Source organism: Geotrypetes seraphini, chromosome 7 (assembly GCF_902459505.1).
Source record: "Geotrypetes seraphini chromosome 7, aGeoSer1.1, whole genome shotgun sequence".
NCBI lineage: Eukaryota > Metazoa > Chordata > Amphibia > Gymnophiona > Dermophiidae > Geotrypetes > Geotrypetes seraphini.
Genome location: NC_047090.1, coordinates 8,835,441 through 8,857,546, shown reverse-complemented (window position 1 = coordinate 8,857,546; position 22,106 = coordinate 8,835,441). Strand labels below are relative to the sequence as shown.

At 42.8% G+C, this 22,106-nt stretch overlaps 1 protein-coding gene across 2 annotated transcripts in view; it reads left to right on the top strand.

Annotated features, from left to right (window-relative positions):
* RTCB (RNA 2',3'-cyclic phosphate and 5'-OH ligase) overlaps positions 1-22,106 on the top strand; it is a 23,193-nt gene extending 1,087 nt beyond the window's left edge. The window contains exons 2-12 of one of the 2 annotated variants that reach the window (XM_033951024.1): positions 7,567-7,645; positions 9,571-9,638; positions 10,538-10,637; positions 12,356-12,512; positions 13,568-13,724; positions 16,086-16,245; positions 16,411-16,586; positions 18,752-18,940; positions 19,490-19,600; positions 20,260-20,379; positions 21,350-22,106. In XM_033951024.1, coding sequence (XP_033806915.1) covers positions 7,567-7,645; positions 9,571-9,638; positions 10,538-10,637; positions 12,356-12,512; positions 13,568-13,724; positions 16,086-16,245; positions 16,411-16,586; positions 18,752-18,940; positions 19,490-19,600; positions 20,260-20,379; positions 21,350-21,457 — 1,425 coding nt within the window. In that variant the 3' untranslated portion in view covers positions 21,458-22,106. The remainder of the gene's footprint in view (positions 1-7,566; positions 7,646-9,570; positions 9,639-10,537; positions 10,638-12,355; positions 12,513-13,567; positions 13,725-16,085; positions 16,246-16,410; positions 16,587-18,751; positions 18,941-19,489; positions 19,601-20,259; positions 20,380-21,349) is intronic. The other variant, XM_033951025.1, reaches the window with a different exon arrangement.

Sequence of the window (22,106 nt, the reverse complement as noted above, 5' to 3'; positions counted from 1 at the left end):
GAGCCCACCGGAACAGACAGGGAAAAATGCTTGAGAACCTAAATAAATTCATGTAAACCGTTCTGAGCTCCCTGGGGAGAACCGTATAAAAAACTGACTAAACAAATATTGTGAAAAGTTCAGCCTCTGATAAGCAGAGCTGGTATTGTGACATCATAATGCCTCTTTCCACCAATAAGAGCCAACCTCATCAGTGATGTCACAATGGCTTGATTGTCCTACACTTGGCTCACTTTTGCTACATTTTGATTTCTAGAGTGGTGCAGTGGTTAAAGCTACAGCCTCAGCACCATGAGGTTGTGGGTTCAAACCCCGCAGTGCTCCTTGTGACCCTAGGCAAGTCACTCTATCCCCCCATTGTCCCAGGTCCATTAGATAGATTGTGAGCCCACCGGAACAGAGAGGGAAATGCTTGAGTACCTAAATAAATTCATGTAAACCGTTCTGAGCTCCCTGGGGAGAACCGTATAAAATTTGACTAAACAAATAGTGTGAAAAGTTTCAGCCTCTGATAAGCAGAGCCGGTATTGTGATGTCATAATGTCTCATTCCACCAATAAGAGCCAACCTCATCGGTGATGTCACAAAGGCTGGATTGTTCTACACTTTGCTCACTTTTGCTACGTTTTGATTTCTAGAGTAGTGCAGTAATTAAAGCTACAGCCTCAGCACCCTGAGGTTGTGGGTTCAAACCCTGGGCAAGTCACTCTATCCCCCCATTGTCCCAGGTCCATTAGATAGATTGTGAGCCCACCGGAACAGACAGGGAAAAATGCTTGAGAACCTAAATAAATTCATGTAAACCGTTCTGAGCTCCCTGGGGAGAACCGTATAAAAAACTGACTAAACAAATATTGTGAAAAGTTCAGCCTCTGATAAGCAGAGCTGGTATTGTGACATCATAATGCCTCTTTCCACCAATAAGAGCCAACCTCATCAGTGATGTCACAATGGCTGGATTGTCCTACACTTGGCTCACTTTTGCTACATTTTGATTTCTAGAGTGGTGCAGTGGTTAAAGCTACAGCCTCAGCACCATGAGGTTGTGGGTTCAAACCCCGCAGTGCTCCTTGTGACCCTAGGCAAGTCACTCTATCCCCCCATTGTCCCAGGTCCATTAGATAGATTGTGAGCCCACCGGAACAGAGAGGGAAATGCTTGAGTACCTAAATAAATTCATGTAAACCGTTCTGAGCTCCCTGGGGAGAACTGTATAAAATTTGACTAAACAAATAGTGTGAAAAGTTTCAGCCTCTGATAAGCAGAGCCGGTATTGTGATGTCATAATGTCTCATTCCACCAATAAGAGCCAACCTCATCGGTGATGTCACAAAGGCTGGATTGTTCTACACTTTGCTCACTTTTGCTACGTTTTGATTTCTAGAGTAGTGCAGTAATTAAAGCTACAGCCTCAGCACCCTGAGGTTGTGGGTTCAAACCCTGGGCAAGTCACTCTATCCCCCCATTGTCCCAGGTCCATTAGATAGATTGTGAGCCCACCGGAACAGACAGGGAAAAATGCTTGAGAACCTAAATAAATTCATGTAAACCGTTCTGAGCTCCCTGGGGAGAACCGTATAAAAAACTGACTAAACAAATAGTGTGAAAAGTTCAGCCTCTGATAAGCAGAGCTGGTATTGTGACATCATAATGCCTCTTTCCACCAATAAGAGCCAACCTCATCAGTGATGTCACAATGGCTGGATTGTCCTACACTTGGCTCACTTTTGCTACATTTTGATTTCTAGAGTGGTGCAGTGGTTAAAGCTACAGCCTCAGCACCATGAGGTTGTGGGTTCAAACCCCGCAGTGCTCCTTGTGACCCTGGGCAAGTCACTCTATCCCCCCATTGTCCCAGGTCCATTAGATAGATTGTGAGCCCACCGGAACAGAGAGGGAAATGCTAATAAATTCATGTAAACCGTTCTGAGCTCCCTGGGGAGAACCGTATAAAATTTGACTAAACAAATAGTGTGAAAAGTTTCAGCCTCTGATAAGCAGAGCCGGTATTGTGATGTCATAATGCCTCATTCCACCAATAAGAGCCAACCTCATCAGTGATGTCACAAAGGCTGGATTGTTCTACACTTTGCTCACTTTTGCTACGTTTTGATTTCTAGAGTGGCGCAGTGGTTAAAGCTACAGCCTCAGCACCCTGAGGTTGTGGGTTCAAACCCTGGGCAAGTCACTCTATCCCCCCTTTGTCCCAGGTCCATTAGATAGATTGTGAGCCCACCAGGACAGACAGGGAAAAATGCTTGAGAACCTAAATAAATTCATGTAAACCGTTCTGAGCTCCCTGGGGAGAACCGTATAAAAAAACTGACTAAACAAATAGTGTGAAAAGTTCAGCCTCTGATAAGCAGAGCTGGTATTGTGACATCATAATGCCTCATTCCACCAATAAGAGCCAACCTCATCAATGATGTCACAATGGCTGGATTGCCCTTTACTTGGCTCACTTTTGCTACGTTTTGATTTCTAGAGTAGTGCAGTAGTTAAAGCTACAGCCTCGGCACCCTGAGGTTGTGGGTTCAAACCTACGCTGCTCCTTGTGACCCTGGGCAAGTCACTTAATCCCCCATTGGCCCAGGTACATTAGACAGGGAAAAATGTTCAAGTACCTGAACAAATTCTTATAAACTCTTCTCAGCTTGTCTAGGAGAATGGTATAGAAAATTGAATAAATAAATAAAAATAAGCTCTTGCAAGATTTTTAAAGGCACTCCTAATATAAGCCCTACACCAAAAATAAGGCCTAGTTAAGATTGACACCAGAAGCCCCCCTCAACGATTCAGCAACCCCCCTCCAGTGAGACCTGACATACCTCCACTCTGAGGCCTCCTAAAGCAGCAGTGGCAGCGCTCTGATTATATCATCTGTGATGCAGCAGACGGAAGGCCACGACGCAGCCCATTCGGACTGCTGCTGCCCCTCCTGCTTTAGGAGACCTCGGAGTGGAGGTATGTCGGTCTCACCGGGGAATGGGAGGGTGGGATAGAAAGATGCTGCAAAAGGGGAAGTGTGAGAGCGTAGGAAAAATGCTGCACAGAAGGTGGAGGAGAGGAAGGGAGAGATGATGGTTGTACATGAAAAAAAAAATAAGACATCCACCGAAAATAAGCCCTGTTGTGTTTTTTTGGACCCAAAATTAATATAAGACACTGTCTTATTTTGGGGGAAACACTGTAGGAAGAACCTGCCATGGTACTTCAGCCTTGACTTAAGCTGCTATTATGGAGCAAGTGTACAAATTTGCTGCTATACATTGTTAGCTTAATGCTAGGGTTACCAGATTTCCTTTTTACAAACTGTGCAAGTCTGTCTAGAACTGGTCCTTGTTCTTCAGTTCATTTTCTAATTAGAGCCTGTGCTCATCCCACACATTTCTATTTTCCTCTCCATTACCTCCCTCAGGAGGACATGCCAGGCAACCAGTACCCTCTCCATCGAAAATAATTTCCTTCCTGGCATAACTCCTAAGTCTACTGCCTCAAGTTATGCTCTCTAATTTTACCATTTTCTCTGAAAAATATTTAGTTCTAGATTAATACATTTCAAGTATTTAAACATGTATATCATATCACCCCTATCCCTCCTCTCCTCTAGAATATACCTATTCAGGTCTTCAGTCTCTTCTTGTATGTTTTTTGGCTCAAACCCCCCTACCATTTTTATCACCTTCCCCTGGACTGCTTCAAGCCTTCTTATATCCTTAGCCAGATAACGGCCACCAAAACTGAACGCAATACTCACCAACGACTTGTACAGGGGCATCAACACCTCCTTTCTTCTGCTGGTTCGCCTCTCTCTATACAGCCTAGCATCCTTCGGGCTACAGCCACTGTCTTGTCACCTTTCATTTCTCAGACACTATCACCCCAAGGTCCTTCTTCTTGTCCATGCATATTAGCCTCTCACCTTCCAGCACATATGGCTCGCTCAGATTTTTACTCTCTAAATACATCACTTACATTGAATTTTTAGTTGCCAAACATTCATTAGACCGTTCTCCCAGTTTAGGTTAAATTCAAATGCTATCGAGTAGTGCAACCTCACCTTGAGTATTGCCTTCAGTTCTGGTCACTATCTCAACAAAGATATAGCAGAATTAGGAATGTTTCAAAGAAGAGCAACCAGAATGATAAAGGGGCTAGAACTCCTCTCGTATGAGGAAAGGCTAAAAAGGTTGGGCCTCTTCAGCTTGGAAAAGAAACAGCTGAAGGAGGAAATGATTATGGTTTACAAAATCTTGAGTGTTGTATTGTACACCGCCTAGAAGTTTGATTAAGCGAAATGAAAAATTTTAAATAAAACTTGAAACTTCAATTGATTTCAAAAAGTACAAAGACTAGGGGCCACTCAATGAAATTACATGGAAATACTTTTAAAACCAATAGAAGGAAATATTTTTTCACTCAAAGAATAGTTATTATTTTGAATTTGTTGCAAAAGGATGTGGTGACAGCAGTTAGTGTAGCTGGGTTTGAACAAGTTCTTGAAAAGCCCATAGTCTGCTATTGAGGCAGATATGGGGGAAGTCACTGCTTGCCCTGGGTTTGGTAGCTTGGAATGTTACTACTATTTGGGGTTTTGCTAGGTACTTCTGGCTTGGATTGGCCACTGGAAATAGGAAACTGGACTAGATGGCCCATTGGTCTAACCCAGTATGGCTGTTCTTATGTCCAATGCTTGAAGCACAGGCTGTGGCTTTTAATTTAGCCCACCTAAACTCAGCATCACTACCTGTGGAACTGCTGATACTGAATGTATTCCGCTGTAGCTGGTATTGGCTACGCAGATAGTAAGATAGAGGTTCCTACTCTGTCTACTCTAGAGTATATGGCATCGGTAACATGGAATCCTTGTGACATGGATTGTTTGCAGTTGGGGAATAAACAAGACTGGGATAGGTGGCCCTTTGGTGTGACCCAGTAGGGCAGAATGCCCTGCTCTGCTCTGGTACCATTTAGATATTACTGAGATAGTATCACTGTATACTATTAGACTATTTTAGTACTGAAAATTCACAGATATGGTGTGGATACTGGCTGTTGCTATTCAAAGAAATTCTTTTGGATATTGAACTGATTATTTATAATTAATTTATCTGATATTCAGCCACATAAGACAGAGATGTATAATACTAGGTAATATCCAGGCACTAGCATTAAATATACATGTGAGCAGTGATACTTGGAACTTGCCCAGTGAGCTTTGTTAGCTCTGGCATTGAATATTGCTGATACCTGCATAACTCCCTCTTGCCCCTGGAACCTGGCATTGCCTAGAGAACAGCAGGGTAGTCAAGTGCTGATCTGCAAAGCTGTGGAGTCAGTAAACCAAACCCTTGACTCCGAATCTTCTATTTTTCTACCTTCTGACTCTGACTCCTGCTGTTATTACGAGTTACTTTTGTTACATCTAAATGACAAATTTGCTATACATTGTAATGTAAGTTTGGTTTTTTGGTTTTATTTATCATTATTATTTTGAAACTGAAGTCTGAGGCGGTATATTTGTACTAACTCTTACGCCGCACATAGAAACACGACATCAGATAAAGGCCAAATGGCCCATCCGCAGCATCCACTATCTTCTCCTCTCCTTAAGAGATCTCATGTGCCTGCCCCATGGTTTCTTGAACTCAGACACAAGTTGTTTCTTACTGTACGACTCCTCCACAGCTCTGCTGACCCATTTTGTGCGATTTTAACTGACTGTAGAGAATGACACGGGGGACAAAGTTTGTCCCAAACCTGCGGACACTTTTCTCATTTGCACAAGCCTGAAACTCTTATGATTTTATATTTAAATCATTTAATTAAAGTATAAAAAGGGTCAATATTCTGTACAATTATTATACATCACAATAGAGCTTTCCATTTTGATCTTATTTGGTACAACTTTCCTAAAGATTCAGTTGCCTGTTTTTACATCATCTGGAAAGGTAATTGAATTGTCTTTCAGACATGGGTGTAGAAGAATGGATGAACAGGAAAATAAGTGTCTGGAATGCTCCTTGATATAAATTACACGGATGCAGTGAAAATCAAATATCAGATTGAATAACACTTTCACATAGACAATACCATATAGAAGGGCAAAGGTACAGCACGTGCCAGAAATAAACCCAAACGGGAGGAAAAAGCCTCCGAAGAAAACCCTCCCCCTGCCACAAAAGTGACTTAAGGTGTTCAGGCAAAAAAACTCATAAGCATAAAAAAAACCTCCCCTGGAAAAATAAAAAGCTCTGTGCGAAGTCTGAGTTTATTTCACTTTGACCGCATTTCGTTTTCATTGCACTGCACAGAGCTTTGAAAGTCCTGTGAACCATATTCTTTGGGTACAAACTGTTTCCTTCTTGATTTAAAGACTTGTTTTTTGTACATCATCTCTGCAGTTTTCTTTTTTTTGTTTGCTCTTCGACATATTACTGCAGTACTGTAGGATTTTTTTGCCTTTCGCTCTAACCACTGCTTCACACAGTCCTTGCCCATGACTTTGATTTCCAGTTTACTGTACCTGTATGTTTTAAGATCTGCTAAAGAAGGTCTTCTACAGATTGAAAAGCAGTTTTTTCTTGTAAAGTCCCCATTCTTTGGTATCAAATTATAGGAACCCAAAGACAATTATATAATGCAAGAGCACTCTGAAGCTTGGCTATTTGAGACTCAAACATTGTCAACTACTTAGGGTGAAACGGTATATAAAATTGATAAACAGCTGACAGTGCCACACTTTGCCAGCCATTCCATGCTATACCACACCTAGCAGTTACGTGTTATCCTGCCAGGCACCGTCATGTTCCTGCCGTTCCTTGTACTGTCATGTCATCCCATGTGAGGCCTTGTCCTGTCATATCCTATTAAGAAATGCCATGCTTTTGACTACTGTTGTGCTCCCCTATCATGTCATGCTCTATTTCTATACCCTGTTATATTTTATTAACTAACCCATGTTATGCCTTGTTAAGATTTATTATGTATATAAACTTGTCCCGTTCTGAGCTCTTCTGAGAGGACAGGATATAAATTCAAATAAAATAAATGATTTATAATACAGCACAGCCTTAGACTAGATTCTGCCCTGCGCTCTGGAACACATCCCACGAGCCTCCAAGCTGAGATCAATTCAAGAAAGCCATGAGAGTCCATCTTCAATCCTTTCCCAGGCATTTGGATATTGCCGCAAAAATTCTCTACCCGTTTTGTTTTGCTACCCCTCCTTCAAGTATTGTACGCTGCTTCAATTTGTTCTACAGGAGCACATTTTATGTAAAAATTTATGTGCTGGTGTGAGATTTTTTTGTCGGCTGTATTATTGAGAAATTTTGCTCTATTTCCCTCCCCACCACCAGATCTGCAGGTGCTCAGCACTGCAAAATCTGATCATATGCCTTCTTTTGTATCTGGAGAGTGCTGGCGTAAAATGGTGCCACCTATGTTCGCAGTCATTCTTCATGAACCTAATTAATTTTTATCCCTGACAGCTTTCAGTTCCAGTTCTTCTTTTCTGTTCTTACTGGTTTGTGATTTGCTTTGCCCTGTCTCTTGTGGCTGCAGGTGGAAGGGGTTTTCTATGTGAATGATGCTCTGGAGAAGTTGATGTTTGAAGAACTTCGCAATTCTTGTCGTGGTGGTGGTAAGTCCTTTCAGATCTATCGAGCCCATTGGCCACTCTAGGGTACGAGTGCCCAGCAGAATCCCAACGACTACATCTATTCATTACTTTTATAGTAGTCTCATTTTGCACAGTAACATCAGGCTCACTGGTCTATAATTGCCTGCGTCAACTTTGGAGCCCCTTTCAAAAGTTGGCATTACATTGGCCACCCTCCAGTCTTCCAGTATTAGGCTTAGCTTTAAAATTAAATTACTAATAATGCTTTGCAAATTCATTTTTTTAAAATTCTGTCGTTACTTTGGGATGTATACCATCTGGTCTAGGTGATTTGCTACTCTTTAGTTTGACAGATTGCCTCATTACATCTTCCATTAAATACCATTTCTGGCACAGATATCTCCCCCCCCCCCCTCATATTCCTCAGTGAAAGCTGAAGCAATGAATTCATTTGAATGCTTCTTTTACCCCTCAAGTCATCTAGCAGTCCAACTGATTCTTATATTGGAAGCAAGAAGACAGTAAATCTAAGAAAGTTCTCTATGTATTTTTGTACACACACTCACACTCTTTGTCGTCTGTGTAATGACTGCTTCCTCTCCTCTGAATACGTATGAATACTGTCTCTGCAAAATTACAATACATTAGTGACTTCTATTCTGCTGATACCTTGCAGTTCTAGATGGATTACAGAAGAAGATAACTGGACACTTCCAGGAAAAGTTACAGCATAATGTGCTAATTACATGGTTGAGAATTTGTTTGGAAAATTACAAGATTTGGGACAACTAAGGAGATGTTTTAGTTTTTCTTGATAAATTTTCTGAATAGCAGGGTTTTAATTTCCCTTCGGAATATTTTGTAGTCGGACATAGTTGTCAGTATGTTTGAGAGGTGGTGGTCTAGTTTCACTGCTTGAGTTGCTAGTAGGCTTTCGTACATCTTCTTGCGCTGTGTGCCTTTGATTGGGGGGTGAGTAAATGGGGTCTCGGTTCTCCTAGGTCTGGTTGATTTGTTCCTGTTTAGGCGATCGATTAGGTAGGAGGGCCATTCATTACTTTGAATAATATACAGTAAAATTTCGCACTTGTGTGAGTCTAGGTATGCGATGGTGATGTGGTCATATTTGCTTAGTGAGTAGATCAGGCTGAGGGCTGTGTTTTGCACTGTCTGCAGTTTTGTCATGCTTGCGGGGTATGGCAGGTAGAGGATGTCGCAGTAGTCTTACCTGCCATTCCCCGCAAGCATGACAAAATCTTCAGCCCTTTCCATTGTGAGGAACAGAGAGCCTGAAATGGGACTTATGCTTATGTCCCTGAGCTACTGAGCCAGCTTTTGAACAATGTTAATGATAGCTGCTCTTTATAATATATTAGCTCAGATGTATGTATAATTTGATAACTTTATGTAACATAACCCTTTACAAAATTCTATTTAACAATATGTTGCCTGTAATTCGCCTAGAACTCTAAAGGATTCGGTGGGATATAAGATTTAACATAATATGGATGGGTTTGTTTCTTATTTGTGAATTGTGGTTGTTGGATATGTGGAAATAACAGTAAACTAACATCCCAATCGTAGGTTTCTAATCCTTTTTTATTGGACTAACCTGATACCTGTCAAAGTTGATAAAGCTCTCTTTGTAGTCCACTAAAATAGTATCTCCCATGCTGCTTCTTGTGACCCTGGGCAAGTCACTTAATCCCCCATTGCCCCAGGTCCATTAGATAGAGTGTGAGCCCACCAGGACAGACAGGGAGAAATGCTTGAGGACCTGAATATGAACCGCTTATGCTATAAGTGGTATATAAATATGAAAAAACAAATTGTTTGTTTGCTGGTGATAGTTTTTGTGTGGCACACGCTGCCCTGTTGAAAACACTTTCTGAATATGGGGACTTATGTGCTGTGTTTGGGTGCCTGTAACTAATTTCTCTTTTCAGGTGCGGGAGGTTTCCTGCCTGCCATGAAGCAGATCGGCAATGTTGCTGCCCTGCCAGGAATTATTCACGTGAGTTACTGTTTTAAGGAGTTTACTGCTTCTTTAACTTCTCAACCCTTTCCTGAAAGCACATCCTAACAAACTGTGTTTTTATGGTTGCTACTCTAAATACGAATAAAAACATTTGCATATATTGGAGAGCCACTGTATGCAAATCTATCTTAATAGAGGAAAGAGACGTCAATCACTCAGCAATGGATAATCCAAAAGATGCTTTAGCAGTAAACAGCACAAAATGAATGGGTTGACTCGACACTGATAGTGGTTCGGCGAATCTGCCTTTGCCAAGAGTCTTCAGAGATGAGGCGATTATCATGTAGTGCAAATGGACTAGGCAATATTTGGTAGTGTGCGACTCTGAGCTGCTCATTGACTCGCCAAATACTTTTGCTATGTGACTCCAGCGTTCAACAACGCTGCTGAGTGATCGATTCCTCTGTTTGGATTGTTGTTTTTGTCATCGAGGCCTGTTTTCTTCAGTGCAAATCTATCTTGTGCATATTTGTTGGACAGGTTTGAGAAGAACTGCTGTAAAGCATGAAATCATGTTTTTGGCCTGTCGAGCATCCACATTTCACTTTGCTTGGCATGCATTGACGTTTAGGTGACCTCTGCGCGCAGGAAGCACCAATGCTGTTTGTCGCACCTCTTAGTTTTGGGCCATAATGCATGGCTTTTCAGCTTCTCAGGATGCTCTGACTTAAGTTAAGGCATCAGACTAGCAGAATGGTTCTAAGTTGGAACATTTCTGCCCAGCCTATCGTTATTTTGGCAAGAGAGTCAGAGGTGATGACTGATTGCTGCACTGTTATACCAAAGACCAGTCAGGGGCATAATCAACAGAGAAAATGAGCGATAAGGGGACTGTTTAAAGGCAAATGATGTATTTGTTGGCTGATTTCTTGCAGAGATCCATAGGGCTTCCTGATGTACATTCTGGTTATGGCTTTGCCATTGGCAACATGGCTGCCTTCGACATGGATGATTCGCAAGCAGTGGTGTCGCCAGGTAAGAAGACAAGAGTGGCTGTGGAAGGAAGTGAAATTTGCAGCTTCTTGTAGAACTGTTCCGCCCTCAGCATCGGGATGTCACCATGTCTGATGATAATTTCTAGGCACTCAGTGTTGCTCACATAATCAAAGATCACTTTAAAATCTACATTTGCTGCATAATGTAAGCGATCCACAACACTTCAGAGGATAGGGGGATTGAGGGGTACAGATAGGAGTTGAGGTAGGTTATAGGAATAGTCAGGGACCATTGCACAGGTGATGGGCCTGTAGGACCGCCACGGGAGCGGACTGCTGGACGGGATGGACCTCTGGTCTGACCCAGCGGAGGCAAATTCTTATGTTGTTATCATTTGGACAGATAAGTCAAAATAATTTGGGGTGATGCAGGTATTTAGTGGGGGCCAGTTTGCTCCGTCAGGAACTGGATGACTTGCCATGATTGATGAATTTTGGTTTATATCCAAATATTTTAAAGGAGAATGTCGGGTCATCCATCTGTGAGCTGAGCAATTTTGCAAGCTGAGTCCAAACAGCTGCATGAAACTACTACAGAATGGCTGAAGAAAGTCTGTCAAAATCCTGACCTTTTGAAATGTTGCAATTTGAATGCCAGGGCTGAAACTGGCATGCTCACTTGAAGGTGCCACCAGTTATTTAACAAAGGGTTCACTTTTATTTCCTCCAAAAGATTCAGCTTTCTGTATCAACTATTTGCTTGTTTGTATTTGCAAACAAATATTTTATGTATTCAGTGAGGTTTATGTTTCATTCTTCAGGGTTTGGATTCAGATTTAATCATATTTTGAATATAATAAACTAGAGAGTATTCTAAGCGGTTCACAGACTGTTTACCATGTATTGGCTCCCTCATCAAGTGCTATTTTCTGGCATGATAAAATAGCTCTCGCTGTCTATACAGACAGAGACTGTGTCTGAATTCAAGAAAGGGTGGGATAGACCTGGGATCTCTTAGAGAGAGGAAGAGATAATGGTTTCTGTGGATGGGCAGACTTGATGGGCCATTTAGCCTTTATTTGCCATCATGTCTTCTATGTATAGAAGGAGGAGATACACTGTCATGCTAAGCCTTAGATCCTAGTATATAACCCAATGTATGAATACCATATAGACCCATTCTGATTGGGGATTAGCCCCTACCTATCTTATCTTATTTTGTGCTATTCAGCCCTACAAGGATAACCAGGAATTGCAATTTATTTGCCTATCCAAAGATCACTGGCTGTAGATACAGGTCTTTTTTGGATAGGATGCTAGCATTTCAAGCAAATAAACAACAGTCCTGGCTGGGTAATTATATTAGTGGAACTATGCAGTCTTATGGCGCATTTCGAAAAGAGATTGACTGTACTATTTGATAAATTCATTTCTTAACTGAAGTTTTATTTATAACAAATATCTAATACTGTCTATACTACTAATATTTTGTACTTCGCTGATTGTCCAGCTTCTCTTCTGTGTAAACTGCCTAGAAGTCGTTTGATTGTTGGCGGTATAGAAGAATAAAGTTATGTTATTATAATTTTCAGATGAGGGAGGTAATGTGGCTCTGAAAAACGGTCTGAACGAAAGAACAGGAGTACAGCCTGTGCTTTCTCTTTCTCCCTTTTTGTGCCATCACTGTGCCCCCAGTAAGCTATCCAACCCACTCAAGGTTTGACTGGGTTTTGATTGTATTGTTTTTTTACTCCTCAGGTGGCGTCGGGTTTGACATTAACTGTGGAGTGCGCCTCTTGCGCACAAACCTTGATGAGGGTGACGTGCAGCCTGTGAAGGAACAGCTGGCTCAGGCCATGTTTGACCACATACCTGTCGGTGTGGGATCCAAGGGGGTTATCCCCATGAATGCAAAGTAAGAATTTCTACACAGGAACAGTAGGGAGCATGGTGCCTGTAGTCACATGGATGACTCTCGGTTGGCGCAGCTGTGTATACCTAGTGGCGTTTTAAGTATTATTAGTAAAGTCGATTATAAAGAATACATCTTGCTTTCAAGATAGAGGTGGTTTTATGAAGGTGGGAAGGAGAGAATTGCAAACAGCTGGCTAACCAGCAGGTGTCATCGTTGAGTTTATCATGCTTAAATTATGCAATTCTGGTATGATAAGCATCTTATACTTCTCCCTCCATATTCGCTGTGATAGGGGATTAACAGAACCGCAAATACAGAAAAACCGTGAATAACTTTTTCATATGTTGTTCGCTGTTTTCTATTAAAAACCATCATTAATATGGTGGGAGACCTGGCCTGTTCCTGAAGGAGAGGCAAAACACGATGAAGAAAGTGCTGGAAATCAATGATTTTCTTTGTAAACGCTTAGAATCAGCGATTTCTTTATGCAAGCTGATGTAATTTGGAGGGAGGAGCCAGCAAGCTAAAAACCTTGAATAATCGAAACTGCGAATGCTGAAACCGCAAATACGGAGGGAGAAGTGTACTTATATGAGGAAACTCAGTATAGCAGAGCATCTTTTATGTAGAACAATCAGCATAGTGTGAGTTGCTAGCCTGACCTGGCCTTCCCCGTGCATCTCTTCCCATTCCTTTGAGCCCCTCTCCCTCATGTGGTTCGTAGTCTGAGCTTCAATATTTTGAACCATGTGATGTTCCATAGATTGTTCGGTTGAGATAATGAATTTTGTGATTAGAGGGAGAGGCACTGAAAGCCTAGATATGGGAAGTGGTGGCAGAAGCTGGGCGAGAGGGATAAAAGGCAATTACAGATGGGGAAGTAAGAGGTTGATTCAAAATGACACCAAATGCCAGATTACAGAAGTTTTATTTCTTGGGTAATGAAACTTAAGTGCAATCTTTTCCAGAAAGTGGAGTCCTAGGTTAAATGGCTGGAAAACTCTGCACTGTGGGACTGGCACAGATCAAGAACTCACGCTGATTTGTTTTGTCAGGGACCTGGAGGAGGCCCTGGAAATGGGTGTGGACTGGTCTCTGCGGGAGGGCTACGCCTGGGCGGAGGATAAGGAACATTGTGAGGAATATGGTCGTATGCTACAGGCTGATCCCAGTAAGGTCTCTTCCAAGGCCAAGAAACGGGGTTTGCCCCAGGTAAGAACAGGAAACGGTGAAACTTTGCAGAATCTAAACAAAGGGGAGGGGAGGAGATAGAAAAGGGAAACATTTAGTTTAACATGGTCTCTATTAGCAACAGTTGATGCAAAGCGGTTGCAACAATTCAAATTAAATACATGTAGAGCAAAATGAAACGTTTACCCCCGGTGTAAATAACATTCTAAAGCAGGGGTGTCAAAGTCCCTCCTCGAGGGCCGGAATCCAGTCAGGTTTTCTGGATTTCCCCAATGAATATGCATTGAAAGCAGTGCATGCAAATAGATCTCATGCAGATTAATTGGGGGAAATCCTGAAAACCCGACTGGATTCTGGCCCTCGAGGACCGACTTTGACACCTGTGTTCTAAAGGATATGAGGGTATAAAACAGCATTCTTTAGCACTCTCCAGACCAGTAGAGGTTAATCTTTACGAATGGGTATATATCCAATCATGACCAGCAGGTGGAGACTGAAAACAAAACTGTGGAATAGTACATAAGATATCCCCTTCTCTATCAGCAGATGTTGAGTGATCTGTACCCATCTCCCTGGGTAGGGCTGTTGGAATTTGTTTAGGGGGTTTCTAGTCCCTGTTTTTGGCCGGACAGAGCTCGGGCAGGCCCTGTTTGGGGGTCCGTCCGACCTCGGGGGGTCTCGAGCAAGTGGTATTATTGTGTCAATGGGCAGCAGAGGGCGCTGACCCATTAGTGGGTAAACTACAGGGTCCAGGATGCACTGAGCTCTGTAGCGTAGAGCTCAACCCTCATCCAGCAGGTGGTGCTGAACTGCATGGACATGCTACCCTACTGATTCATGGGGTGGGACCCAGGCAGGAAGAGGTTCATATGCCCAGTCTGTAAGTCATTCAGAGAGGTCCTCGTGGGAGAGAAGCCCCAGAGAGAGAGAGAGGTCTCGGGGAAGAAACCTCCAGAGAGATGGTGAGAGGGAGTCTGGCCGGATGAGAAGCTTGCTGTATGTATTGGAGTTTTGGACAGTAAAGGTATTGGCCAAGGTAAGCCAATTACTGCTTGGTTGAAGCTGGGCACTGAAGAGACTTATACTGCTGAGAAAGAGACGGCTAATGTCTGATTTGGCTGAGGTAAGCCATTCATTTTTTTTTTTGAGGAGGCTGGAAGCGGATTAATTGACTAAAAACTGAGGGTTGCTGAATTGAAAATGAAATGATAATGCCTAGAGAACAGACTTTTGCACTGGGCTGAGAGATAAAAGTTAAAAGTATAGAGTTTTGTTTTCCCTGAGCCTCTGTTTCTTTATACTTTCCAAGAGTGTCCAGAATAGAAACATAGAAGATGACGGCAGAAAAGGGCTACAGCCCATCAAGTCTGCCCACTCTGCTTACCCACCCCCTGTCTATGCCCTAATGACCCAATTTTCTTATCTTGACCCTCGTAGGGATCCCACATGGGTATCCCATTTATTCTTAAAGTCTGGCACGCTGTCTGCCTCGATCACCTGCACTGGAAGCTTGTTCCAATGATCAACCACTCTCTCTGTGAAGAAATACTTTCTGGTGTCGCCATGAAATTTTCCGCCCCTGAGTTTGAGCGGGTGCCCTCTTGTGGCCGAGGGTCCCTTGAGAAAGAAAATATCATCTTCCACTTCGACACGTCCCGTGAGGTACTTAAATGTTTCGATCATGTCTCCCCTCTCCCTACGTTCCTCGAGAGTGTAGAGCTGCAATTTGTTCAGTCTCTCTTCGTACGAGAGACCCTTGAGCCCCGAGATCATCCTGGTGGCCGTCTGCTGAACCGTTTCAATTCTGCGTATATGTTTGCGAGTAAACAAGGGTTATTAGAAAACCCGACCAGGAGCCCTACATGTGCTGGTAATGTGGACGGGTGTATATGTATAAAAAGCAGGCATACAGAAAAGGCTCCTGATTTTTCATGATATGTGATGTTTCCGTGGGGACAGGGAATAGGTGAAGCAGGGCAGAATTGGCACTTAGGTAGTTGTTTTAGAAAATATGCATATGTACCAAGGGTTTTTTTTTTCCTGACTCAACGATCATCTGGCTGAAAGGGAAGGTGCCTCAAGAGGGTGTAAGAACTGGGCAGCACCAGTGTGCACCTTCCTATCTCAAGCAGGTAGAAGAGTTCCTGCATCTTTTCAAAAAATAAGATCTTTTTGTCTTGTGGCACTGTGGTTCTTTGCCATAACAAACGATTTCAATTCCTAGTGTTTTAAGGGGACGGTGTGTCTTGCCTGTTTGTAAATTTGACTTTTCTTTGCCTTGCGCTGTGTTTCTCGCTATATATAATTATCATTTTTTAAATATTATTGCACATTGCTCTTGCTCTATGAGCTGATGTTTCCTTGTTTTCTCGTTACATGAAGCTGGGAACCCTGGGAGCAGGAAACCATTACGCTGAGATTCAGGTGGTGGATGACATTTATAACGAGTATGCAGCCAAGAAAATGGGTATCGACCACAAGGGGCAGGTGTGTGTGATGATCCACAGTGGCAGCCGAGGCCTGGGCCATCAGGTTGCGACAGGTGAGATCATGTGAAACTTGTTCGTTTTCGCTGAGAAGAGTGGGCAGAATGGAAATTGAAACTGGCATCTTCATTTGGACAGATCTCCTTGTACCTTGCAAGAAACAACAGATCCCCCTTTTAGCCAAAAAATAGCTGCTGAGCTGCTTCTGCTCTTTTTTTTAGATGCATTGGTGGCTATGGAAAAAGCCATGAAGCGGGACAAGATCATAGTGAATGACAGACAGTTAGCGTGTGCCAGGATCTCCTCCAGCGAGGGACAGGACTACCTGAAAGGAATGGCAGGAGCTGGCAACTATGCCTGGGTCAACCGCTCTTCTATGACCTTCCTCACTAGACAGGTAGGAGTCTGGGCCTGTTGTCTTATGTCTAATGTTAAGCATCTGAATAGAGAATGACACTGGGACAAATTTGTCCTTGTCTCCGCGAGTTCTTTTCCTGTTCCTGTCCCTGCCCCATTCATGCAAGCTCCATCCTCATCCGCACAAGCCTCAAACACTTTAAAATCCTAAGTAGCAACATTCTAGAGCTCAGATTGTGATGTCATAATGCCTCATTCCACCAATGCCTAAGCTCCGTCCTCATCTGCACAAGCCTCAAACCCTTTAAAATCCTAAGTGGCAACATTCTAGCGCTCAGATTGTGATGTCATAATGCCTCATTCCACCAATGCCTAAGCTCCGTCCTCATCCGCACAAGCCTCAAACACTTTAAAATCCTAAGTAGCAACATTCTAGAGCTCAGATTGTGATGTCATAATGCCTCATTCCACCAATGCCTAAGCTCCGTCCTCATCTGCACAAGCCTCAAACACTTTAAAACCCTACATGTTCGAGGCTTGTGTGGTTAAGGCATAGCTTACAGGAATGAGAAAGGGACAGCAACAAAACTCTTAGGGATGTGATGGGGAAATTCAGTTCCTGCGGGAACAGGGAAAAATTTGTCCCAGCAAAGAACGCGAATAGAATGCTAGGCATGATAAAGATGGGAATCACGAGTAGATCGGAGAAAGTCATAGTGCCGCTTTATAGAGCGATGGTCAGACCACACTTGGAATACTGCATCCAGCATTGGTCTCCATACCTAAAGAAGGATATCATACTGCTAGAGAGGGTGCAGAGACGAGCAACAAAGCCGGTGAAAGATATGGAGAACCTGGATTATGAGGAAAGACTTAAGAGACTGGGGTTGTTCTCCCTTGAGAAAAGGAGACTACGAGGGGATATGATCGAGACATTCAAAATACTGAAAGGAATCGACAAAATAGAGCAGGAAAAAACGTTATTTACAATGTCCAATGTGGCGCGGACAAGAGGACATGGGCTGAAATATGGGGGGACAAGTTCAAGACAAATATCAGGAAGTTCTGCTTCACACAACGAGTGGTGGACACCTGGAATGCTCTCCCAGAAGAGGTAATTGCGGAATCCACCATTCTAGGGTTCAAGGGTAAGATAGATGTACATCTTATGAGTGGCATGAAGTGACATGGGTAGGGGTAGGCTAGATGCACTTCTCTTTACGAGAAGCTTGGAGTGATATGGGAACCAAAACTATGCCAGGGTACACCTGGCGGGGCCTCCGCGTGTGCGGATCGCCGGACTTGATGGACCTAGGGTCTGTTCCGGAGATGGCGCTTCTTATGTTATGTTCTTATGTCATTCTCTACACCTGAGCTTCCAGGGTCTTAAGGAAGGCAAAGTCCTGGAATTCAGGAGCAACAACTTTGTTAAAATGGGGGAGCACTTTTAGAAAAGCACCGTCGGGTTGGGAATTTCTTGGAGATCTGAGCTAAAGACAGCAATTCTAAAAATAGCTAATCTTAGTGTAGTCAAATGGTTAGCACCAGGGTCAAAATCTACTGCAACCAGTGATTTTGGGCAAGCCCGGGGGACAGGGCAGGCTTAGGGATGCAGTATCACAACCAACCCATCCTTCACCTTCACAGCAGCACAGGCACGAGGAGAGTTGATGAGAAAATAAAGGTGTAGTTTTAACACTGCAGATCCTGGGGGTCAGTCTTGGGGGCTGGATGTTGGTGGCTTTCCGATGACTTGGGAAGGGCAAGGGGAGAAAGGTAGATTGATGATGGTTGGGTAATTTATATTAGCAGAGCCGTGTTATCATACGACGCAGCCCAGTCCACTCTTTTTGGACACCTCTTCTTATTTAGCTCACAAACGGCGGTAGGAGTGCTTGAGTATTTGATTAAGATCCGAAGAGGCAGACACCAATAACTGGGTTAAGGAGAGCTCATTTGAGCATTCAAAACCATAGGACAGGATGGGTCAGTTGGTCTTTTTGCTCCTATTCTCCATGTAGAGGAAGAATCTGTTCTCCCTCTCGCCCGTGTTGACATAGCTTCATCTGCTGTTCGACTTATCAGATGCGTCTTTTCTGAGTAACCAGAGACAATGAGTGCGATCAGGTTCTTGCACTTGCATTTTGTTCTATACTGACTATCTAACGGGGGAGAAGTGGCCTATAAATAACGGTTTTCTTTCAGGCTTTTGCGAAAGTCTTCAACACCACTCCAGACGACCTGGATTTGCATGTGATCTACGATGTGTCTCACAACATTGCCAAGGTGGAGCAGCATGTGGTGGATGGGAAGGAGAAGACCTTGCTGGTGCACAGGAAAGGATCTACGCGGGCCTTTCCCCCCCACCATCCACTCATTGCTGTGGATTACCAGGTACTCTGGGGGGGGGGGTCCAATCTGCATGGTACCGATGAAGTAAGAATGTAACTGTATCCAACAAGGATAGAAAAGCCCCTGTGATTCCCATAGCAAAGGGGAGCAATGGTGACTTAATATTTCCCTTATTTACCATGCTGTTACTTCTGCTATAGAGTCCCGGTTTATCTCCCCTTCAGATAAACCCTCTTGTGCTCAATATACAGGTCTTTATCGTCCCTCCAGACTGGCACAGAACGGATGTGCTCCCGGCTCGGGTTTTGGAGTTTCTTCATTCGCTGGGCTGGGTTGTCAACCCAGCCCAGTGACTGAAGAAACTCCACAACCTGAGCCGTGACCTGGGAGCTCATCCATTCTGTGCCGGTCTGGAGGGACTGAAAGAAAGAAAATTAGCAGGACAAAATTAGCAAATTTCTCCTTAAGCTTGCTCACACCTGAGCAGAAGCTTTCTGAATTAATGTTTTTGTTTCTTGGTGGAAAATATTATATGTTAAGGACTTTTTCAGATGGAAATTAAGCAGGACAGTTGTGTGCTTGGCATTTCAGCTGACGGGGCAGCCTGTTCTGATTGGTGGGACCATGGGAACCTGCAGCTACGTCTTGACAGGGACTGAGCAAGGCATGACGGAGACCTTTGGAACAACTTGCCACGGAGCTGTGAGTTTCAAACAAAATGGGGACTTGGGAATAAGGCTTGGAAGAAGGGCAAAGGGGGAAAGGTGGCTCATTTTAGGGAGTGTTGCATCCATCCTGACAGGTTTTTAAATGTTGATTACATTGCTGTGACTTTATTTGATCCTCAGTGTGAGAGTAGGACCTTTCCCAGAATCATTCAGTTGTTTACAGAATATTTTTCTAATTAGTCCTTCTGCCATAATAAATTAAATTGTTTATTCTGTTTATTGTTTATTCAGTTTTTTGATTAAACGCTTTATCGATACTACAAAGCGTTGTACAAGGTATAAAATAACATTTAAACAAAAATATAACAATTAAAACATACTTATCTATGAAAACTGCAAGACTGACAACAATACATACTAGGTAATTATGGACCAACAGGCCATGGACACAAATAGGGAAGGGGGGGGGGGGAAATACAATTGATGTAGAAAATGTGAGGAACATATAAGGTAAACACAAAAGGGACTGGGAAAATAAATGTAAAAAAAGAATCTCTAAAATACAATAGTTCAGTTAAAAGCATCTTTAAAAAGAAAGCACTTTAAATCTGTTACTTTCAAATTTTTGTATGGTAACACATATGCACAGAGAATTTGTTGTCACAGAATCTAGAGTGTTGCTTGTCTTTTCAGGGACGTGCGCTGTCCAGAGCCAAGTCTCGCCGAAACTTGGACTTTCAGGATGTGTTAGACAAACTGGCGGACATGGGTATAGCCATCCGAGTGGCATCGCCAAAGCTGGTCATGGAAGAGGTATAAAAAGCAGGTGTCTCGTGGCAACATTTTCCCGACTAGTATCTCGGCATCTAAAGTTGGATCACACCATGTCTTTCTATGGTGGCCTCTTGCTGTTTTTGTGAAGTAGCCATAATCTGGGTTGTGACTATTGAGGTATTTTTATTTGCAGTTTAAGATCTCTTATAGTTCATGATAAGCATGTTGGAATTTTCAAGAAAAGGAAAAAATAATGTCCACTAAACATCATCCCATAGGAAAGATTTTCTTATAAGCAGGTGTCTCTGAAACTTACTCCACTTTTTCCAAGGTACAGAAGAACCATATGTCCTTTCTAGTGCCTTGATATGCAAACACTGTCAAGAAAAGTCTTAACGGTTTCCCTGTGAGTCCTGTATAGAAAAGTTGAAAATGCTTAGTGTCAGCAAAGAAGATCTAACACACTTGGGTCAGTTTCTATCGGGTTCTACAATGTACTTTGACAATGGTCTGCAACATCCAAATAAAAAATCTTGAGCTGATTTGTGAAGGAACAGACCACTTGTTACATAGAAACATAGAGTATGACGGCAGAAAAGGGCCGTCTGCCCTCTCGAAGAACCCTCCCCCCTAAGCACGTCCTCAAAGTGAACCCATATGCTTATCCAATTTTTTCTTAAAATCGAGCACATTGCTGGCCTCAACTACCTGAAGTGGAAGATCATTCCAACGATCAACCACCCTTTCGGTGAAGAAATACTTCCTAATGTTCTAAATGATTAGAGATTCTAGCTTGGTTTTTCTCAGGAATATCTTTAAAGAGTGGATCCTGATGCTAACATTGATGTCAAAAGTTTTGACTCAAAACACAGTCCATGTTTTACCTTTGATGAATTTTGCAACTTCTGCTAAGAGCTGAGACTACAAATATTTTCCTCTTGGGACTTCTAGTGAAAGATCTACATTACAATTAGATTAGGCATATCACTGATTTCTTTTATCTTTCCAGGCGCCAGAGTCGTACAAGAATGTGACAGATGTGGTCAACACATGTCATGATGCTGGCATCAGCAAGAAAGCCATCAAACTCCGACCAATTGCAGTTATCAAGGGCTAGTGACGAGGCTGGAATTATTCCAACCTGAAGTGGTCCAAGAGCTCGCATTCTGAAACGGCAGCCCAGCTTCTGGAATTAGCACCAGTTGGCTTTATCAGATCAGTCTAGGTTTGATGGCTTTGACGTTATTTCCCTCATTTCAGCAGATCTGATACTTCCCGCTAGTAAATTTGGGTGGGGCTTTGGATTGCAATCTAATAGACTGTCTCTGACCTAAACCATATTGGGTCCTTTGCCCCATTCCTCCTTATCCCCAAAAAAGACTGACAAGAGGAACACCAACATCTTCATGGTTTCAGAAGGGACTTTTTCTTTTTCTATTCCCACATATCTAAGGTCTGGCTCCAGCTGGTTAGATTGATGGAGCATAGACCTGTCATGTTGGACTTGAAAAGTGTTTTTATTTGTTTGTGGAGACCATGAGTTAAATTTCAGGCAGCAGAGTTTGCTCAGCCCCTTTACATGTGGTTTCCTTTGATGAAAATAGATTTCCACATTATGTATTATTTGGTTCCTCTTTGCTGTTCAGGGTCCCATTTTCTATGGAGACCTAAAAGTTCATGCATCGCTGGCAAAGACCATTTGTGGGTCATGCTGGAATCTTTCAGACTAGAAATAAAAGATTAAGCAATCAAAAAAGACTTCATTG